This window comes from Pteropus vampyrus, unplaced genomic scaffold (genome assembly GCF_000151845.1).
Source record: "Pteropus vampyrus isolate Shadow unplaced genomic scaffold, Pvam_2.0 Scaffold287, whole genome shotgun sequence".
Lineage (NCBI taxonomy): Eukaryota > Metazoa > Chordata > Mammalia > Chiroptera > Pteropodidae > Pteropus > Pteropus vampyrus.
Genome location: NW_011889068.1, coordinates 600,086 through 607,475, shown reverse-complemented (window position 1 = coordinate 607,475; position 7,390 = coordinate 600,086). Strand labels below are relative to the sequence as shown.

At 39.0% G+C, this 7,390-nt stretch overlaps 2 protein-coding genes across 2 annotated transcripts in view; one reads left to right on the top strand and one right to left on the bottom strand.

The window, feature by feature from the left end:
- POLR2K (RNA polymerase II subunit K) overlaps positions 1–1,651 on the bottom strand; it is a 5,468-nt gene extending 3,817 nt beyond the window's left edge. The window contains exon 1 of the mRNA XM_023521018.1: positions 1,639–1,651. The gene's annotated coding sequence lies outside the window, so the exon portion shown is untranslated. The remainder of the gene's footprint in view (positions 1–1,638) is intronic.
- Positions 1,652–5,565: 3,914 nt separating this feature from the next.
- The window catches only part of RGS22 (regulator of G protein signaling 22), a 185,638-nt gene continuing 183,813 nt past the window's right edge, over positions 5,566–7,390 (top strand). Inside the window, exon 1 of the mRNA XM_023521021.1 lies at positions 5,566–7,019. Coding sequence (XP_023376789.1) covers positions 5,581–7,019 — 1,439 coding nt within the window. The 5' untranslated portion in view covers positions 5,566–5,580. The remainder of the gene's footprint in view (positions 7,020–7,390) is intronic.

Genomic DNA, 7,390 nt, shown 5'->3' with positions numbered 1-7,390 from the left:
ATAATCATAAGATGCAGTGACCCAGAAAGTATAACTTTAATCATTGCAAGCTGTCCTGGATTCCAACTCTCTAGTTGAGGTAACAAGATGATTTGGGCACATAACATAGTCTGTGGAGATCAGAATGGATGTTACATGTAGAATACAAGTGGGACCTGAACCCTACAGAGGGGTAATGACAAGAGGTAGCAAGAAAATCCAAAATTTCAACAAGAGTTTATATTGATGCTAGTCTAGATCCAATACTCTCTTTCCTTCTGCAGGAACCAGTAGTTGTAGGATTTCTATGAAGCATAGTCAGTGGAAGCTATTATCAATGGTCTCAGCAAACTTTTCTTGAGCACTTACTACATGCCAGACATCATTGCATTCCCTCTTAATGAGAACATGTGTTTTTCCACCTTGGATACTAGTGCTTTTTAACTCCTGGTAATATGGTTATGGAGGTGCAACTTGCTATATTCTTTCCCGAATCTCTGTTCTTATTTGAACATAATTGTTTATCTGCATAGCTTGAATACCATGATGACTGAAAAAGTCTTCCATTCTGTTTTATTGGATGGCCCCCAAAAGAAACATTAGATCTTGTAGAAAATGAATGCGTTTTAGTATTCTGAGGTCAATAATGGGATGGCACCCAATCCAGAAAAGGAAGCAAAAAGGCCAAAGACTGTGGTAGGTAAAAAGTACGAAAATGAGGCCAGTGGCTTAAATTTGGGGTATATGAGTAAAGCCAGGACAAGCTATGTGTAATTAGGTGTCATTTTGCCCTTTTAGGGGTGTAAAAATTATTCTTTGAATGATAGAAGGAAGTTTTAATATGCTCTTTCACGCCAGTTGTAATAAAGCATCTAAAGAAAAATTAACAAAGAGAAAAGGGAAACTATTAAATAGTGATTGGGGTTGTGTAGATTTTATTTAACCATGGGCAAAATTCCCCACTCTGTTTACATTATGGTGGGAGTGAGGAGCACCGTTAAACAAAATAAGCAGATAATATGGTATTTTAGAAGGTGATAAATTACATGGAGAAAATTCAGCAGAGAAGAAGGATTGCAAATGCAGGGCAGGGAAGGGGTGTAATGGCTGTAGCAGAGATTTGAAGAGCTAGAGAGAACACTGCTCTGAGTGTGTGTGTGTTGCCAGGGGGAAGGCTTCAGAGAGGTGCTATTTTGAGAAATGTGTAATCCACCAATTCTCTAAGTCCTACAGGTATCTCAACAACCACATACTGAATTTATCTTATTTCCTCCCAAACCTCTGCTCTTCACTCTCTCATCCCATATCCCATGCAGTTGACTCTGTCAAGTCCAGGGTCTTCACCCCCACGATCTTCCAGAGTAATAGAGTAGCTTCCTACGAGGCCTCCTTGCAGCCACCTTCACCTCTTTCTTCTGTCCTTCATTCTGCCACCAAAGTGGTCTTCCTAAAATGCCCTACATTGCCTATAGGATAAACTTCAGCCCTTTGACATGGATCCAAAACTCTCCATGACCTGGCTGCTTCTTAAGAATTTTTTTTTTTTCCCTTTCCTCAAACAAGTCTTAGTTTCCAGCTATAACAAATTACTTATAGTTTCTCTAATGTGCCCAACCGTTTCAATTTTCCTGCTGGTGCACATTTTGATTTTGGAATCACCTGTTAATTCCCTTTTAAATTGCCACTTGTCCTTCAAAATCCACTTCACTTCACGGTCTTTACGAAGTTAGCTCGGCCTCCTCATTCCTCTTTCCTTTGTATTACCACTATTCCCCTATTATAGCACGTATACCAGTGAGCCCCTTAGGGTAGTAACTGTGCTTTACTCGTCTTTGCATTCCCAGTACCTAGACCAGTAATTGGCACGTAGCCGGTGGTTATTAATAGTGAATTTGATTTTAGATATATGGAATTTGGATGACTAAGGGGCAATCAGATGGAGACATGTCCAGTCGGAGGAGAGCGGTGGTAGCAGCTGCTAAAGTAATGGCTGAAGCTCCGTAGAACCTTTCTAAATAATGCTCTCCAAAGTGAGAAGTGGGAGAGGAAGAGCCAATCAGATTGAGAGGCCCTCTGGGGGCTTTGTGGGGGGTGGGGAAGGGGCTGGAAGTTGTGCGAAAGAGAGGACGAGACCCCCTCAGGCCAAGGCGGAGGCCAGGGTCCTGCGCCGCGCGGGGCGGCCGGCGGGGGCGGCACGGGGCGGGAGGAAGGGGCGGCACGGGGCGGGGCGGCGCGTAGCGGTTACTCAGGGCGGGCGGTTCAAACCGAAGGAGGGAAGCGCGGCGGCCCCACGCGAAGCTGGCGTGGGGGTTGCCATAGCCGGGCCTCCCTTGGGGCGAGGCCGTGGTTTCTCCTCAGCACGCCCGGCGGTGCGGCGGCCCCTCGGTCTCCTGGTGGGCGGGAGCGGGGGACCCCAGGTGTGTGCCAGCGAGTGGGCCTCTGGGCGACCCCAGCCCCGCGCCCCACCTTGTTTTCCAGGTGCTGGGACTAGAGAGGCGCCCCGAAACCGTTCACTTTTCTCGCTCCGGTCCAGGTGACTCCCACCCACCCTCGGCTTGTTGGGGGCTTTCCGGGCCCAGGGCCCTGACGGCCCAGCCAAGCCTCCCCCGCCAGCCTGGCCTCGGGAAGGTCGGGGAGGGACGCCCTGGTGAGGCCGTTACCCACCTGCGCGCATAGCACCTCGGGGTGGTGAATGACCGCGCCGCGGCTTACACTGCATTTTCAGCAACCGGAATTTGGGATGTTCCCTCAGTTCCAAGACTAGCTGGGAAAAACAAGGTTGTTAAAATACCTGCTGTCTGGAAAGCTGAAGGAAATGGTAAATGGTTTAGGCCTTTTCAAGTGTTAGAAATAATCCCTGCAAAATGTACTTTCCGTACCCTTCAAATGTTAGCAGTCACCCTACTACTGCAAGTTTCAATTAATTGTTCAAACTAAAGTTTTCTCTTTAAGTGGTATCTCTGACATGAATTTTAAAGGCAAAGTGAGAGATTTTCTTGTTTGGAAGAAGCCTGTATAACTTTGACATCTAAGAGCTCAAGATTTACTTATGGTAAGATTTTTCCACTTTAACAAATGAAGATTTGGTTTAAAAATAGTTAAATAGTATTTCATTCTCTGATTTGATGAGTGCATTTTTAAATTAAAAAAAAAATTTAAGAGCACTATAGAGACAAATGTTCTCAACCCTTTATCAGGAGCCTAGTGTTAAAAACAATATCGAGGAAGCTTGTTTGATTCATTAGTGAACTGTTGAATCCGTAAAATTAACTCAATGGGCATTCCATGATATCGCAGAAATAACTTTAAATTAATTAAAAATTAAGTTTTTCTGAAATAATTTTTTAATTTTTAAATTCCAGTTGGCATACAAAAATTAAGCTTTGAAAAACCAAGTTTTGTTTGAGACCAGTGTCTTGGGGTAGTGGAAAGATGAACATGATGACAGCAGAGAAAGCACGTTTGAGGCAATTTCAAATGTATAGATGAACAGAAAAGAAATTAGAAGAAAAAACTTTTTTTGTACGTTTATAACAAATAACCTATGGTTTTTAAGGGAAGAGACTATCTGCATCTCCACTTTGTTTCTAAGTTTGCTTCTGTTTCCCAAAATCTAGCTAGGTGAGACACCTAGTGGTAAAGTAGTAGAATAGTTACTTTTGTTTTAACTTTAAAATGATTCCTTGACCTAATTTTACCAAAGGACATGAATGAAAACTTATTAATAGAATAATTTTCAGGGAAGGTAAACATTTGTGGGTGAAGGTGAAATTTGAAAACACATTTTATCTTATTAATATTTTGAAAACAAAAATTGTTTTCAAATATACAAATTATAGAAAGCAAAGTTTGATAGTCTTAGCTAGTAAGCATAAACAGAAGGTAGCAGTGATTCTAACAATCTGAGGGGATCTAGATCGGAAGGGGACATGTGTGAGTTTTTACCAGAAGAGACTGTAGGTTTAAAAGGCTGAAAAACACTTAAGTACTTTGCCCAGTAATAATGATCATTTTACTATAAAGAAACTATTTCACTTTGTGATTTGAGTAGCATTTAAAAAAAAAAAAGTTCATGCATTCACATATTTAACTGATATAACTGAGGCATAAATAACTTTCCCATTACAGCCAACTAAAATATATCTTCCCAGGATCTTTTAATAGAGAAAAATTGTGTATTTGGTCTGGAAAAAACTTTGAAAGAATGACAATCTTAGTTTCCTTTGAATAATCTGGAGAAATATCAGAAATGATGATAACTTTCTTACCTTTCTTTGAGTTAAGATTTAATTTGAGTTTCTAAAAAGAAGGAATGTAAAACTATTGAAAATAAGGAGTAAAGTATTTCCTAGTATCATTACAAATATAATTACTGAGTCACATTTCTTCTTTAAGTAATTTACTTGAATTCTTTGTTTGAAATTTCAAGAATATTGTAAAGGTTGAGTTCCCCACAAATAGTTGTCGGTTGTCTGTTGTCTGTGAATTCAAACCAGCAACTGGACCTTATGTCTCTAAATATTTAGAAGATAAGACATAAATGAATATAACATGCCAACTTCGAAATGGCCCTATATCTGTAGAGCAGGGATTCACTTTGGTTAGCATAAGAAGAGTGTGTTGGTAATTCATCAGTCAGCCAAAGAGTCTTTGTAAGTGTGTAAGTCTGGGAATTCAGACCTTGTGAATGATCATGGGGACTGAATTTCTGAGGCAGGCCTCTATTACAAGTATGAATAACATTATCCTGGAGTTGCTTAGCCAAATTGCAGTTAAATTTGATGGCAGTATTCATTTAAAACATTTCCTAAAGACACGTGTAAAAATTAGCATATAGATTTTTCAAGCAGTTTAATTTCATCCCAGAAATTTGAAAGGAAATTTCCAACTGACTAGCTATAGGCCAGCACAAATGAGCTATACTATTAAAACTACAATTATGTACTTCAGTGCTGTTAAAATCATAAGGTAATAAAATCATCTAAAAATGATGCCAACAAATGAACAGGACAAACAGACTCGTGGGCATGTACAATAGACTAGTGGTTACCAGAGGATAGGGAGAGAGCGGGGAGGGGAGAGGTAAACGGAGTAAAAAGGGGTCAAATATGTGGTGACAGAAAGGAATCTAACTATGGGAGGTGAACACACAATGTAAATATATGTATGCCTTACTGTTAAATTGTACACCTGATTGTACACCTGAAACTTACTAGATTTTGTTAACCAATGTTACCATAATAAAAAAATGAAAAAAAGAAAAGAAGAGTACAAAATTTAAAAAAATTGATGTTGCTAGATATTTTTCTCCTCAACTGTTTAAAAAAATATTTGTGCATAGTGCTTAGACTATGCTTAGTCAAGTAACCTGTGAATATTTGCAAACTGAAAATTTTTGTTTTTATGTCAAAAGTAGTTTTAAATAAAATACACATGAGTATATTGTAGAGTAGATTTATTTTTAAAATAACTTTTTCGGCACAAAATTTCCATTATTATCTGTACTCATAATAAATAATGTATTTTGGTATAAGCTGTCAGACTACTCATTTCAAAAGAAGAATAACATTTGTTTTCACTTTGTAGAAACGGATTTTGAAGATGTCAGAAAGGCATTCAGGTCAAGCTCAAACTGGAGCAGGAAAGGAGTTGGACTCTCCTACTGTCGATTTCAAGTACTCCAGCTCCAGAGATTTAAGTTCCACATCTTCATTTCAAGATAGTGGCTACAGTGAGTTGTTAAAATCGTGCAGCTTTGATAATACAGATAAAGAATTTTTTGAAAAGAAAGAAAAAGGCCTACCATTAAACTTCAGTCTGGGTTCAACACATCCTTTAGAGTCCCCTACTCAAAAAAAGAGATTCTTCTTCCCTAGAAAGGAAAAGGATAAAACCCCAGAACTCTGTGAAACTCCTAAAGTCAAGGGAAGAAAATTTTTACTACGCAGAAGGTTGGACATATCTTTTTCTCTTCTAAAGGGGAACTCTGAATCACAAAATAGTTCCCTAGAAAGTGGTATAAGCCAAGTTCTCAACTTAGAAAAAAATATTCCAAGCAATGCTTCAGGTTTTCCAAGGCAAAGTAATTTTAGTACTGTAGTTACTAGCACTTTGAAAACGGAAGAAGCAGCTTCCAGCAGTCAGAAACTCAGACTTAATTTTTCTCAGCAGAAGACTTCCACAATTGATGACTCCAAAGATGAATGTAGCCTGTTTGAAGTTGAATGTATATCTCCGATTCAGGGCAATAATTTTAGAGACTCTCTCACCCATGACTTAAGTGATAGCAGTCTCTGTGTTAATGATGAGAATACATATCCAGAACTTCTGGGCTCCTCTGATAGTGGGACAACTTGTGAAACAGCTGAGGATATTTTTGTGACCCCAATAAGTAACCTTGTAGCAAACATTAAATTTAAGGCAAGTCAAAGGCTTTCTCCTTCAACTGAAGTGAGGGGCAATATTTCAACCCCTGCAGACAGTGGTTTTAACTCACTTTGCTTGGATAAATCAGAAGATTCCCTTTCTGACCAGGAGGGTTCTTTTCAAGAACTGCTTCAGAAACATAAGGGAACTTTCAAAGTTGGGTCAAGGCGTCTTGGAAGGTTGAGAAGACTGTCTACCCTTCGAGAGCAAGGCTCACAATCAGAGACAGAAGAGGAAAAGCAAGTCATCCACTCTGACTCTGAAACAACACCAGCAGCTGCTTCAGACATCTCAGAGAGTCAGCCTAGTGGTGACAGGCAGAGTGGGGATTTGATTTTGAGCTTTAAGAATTTATCAAAGACCCCAGCCTTGCAATTAGTGCATGAGCTATTTATGAAAAGCAAAAGGAAAAGATTCCAGCAAAACAGTGCACACGAATTCTTAGAAGAAAGGGATAGGGGGAAAATAGCTGTGCTGCAGTGTGTACTTGCAGGACTAATTGGCAAGAAAATGGGTGTAGAACAACTGGACATCTTAACAGAATTAAAATGTAGAAATTTAAAGCACATTCTTGCAATGGTTTTAGATTCCTTGACTGCAGAAAGCCTATGCAGGTAAGAAATAAATTTTTTTTTTCTGAAATAAAACTGCCTCTTATCACTTTTTTTTTTAAGTTGAAAAGCTTTTCTATGAGCTAAGTAGTTCTGTTTTTTGTTTTATTATTTGTCTTCAATTGTCTTACACTATATCAAAAGTGGTTTAGTGAACTTCCTGATAGAACTTACTGATATAATTCCTAACATTTAAAAAAGTCTTCTTTAGAAGCAACAGTATAGTCTCCTTATGGATAAAGTTCATGTCAATCATTTGAGAGGAGGGTTCCTAAAAGTAAAACTTTAAAATTTCAAAATGGCAAGCTTTATTCCATGATAGTTATTTAATGACTTATTTAATAGTTCATATCCTGATTTCAGATTGCAAATTG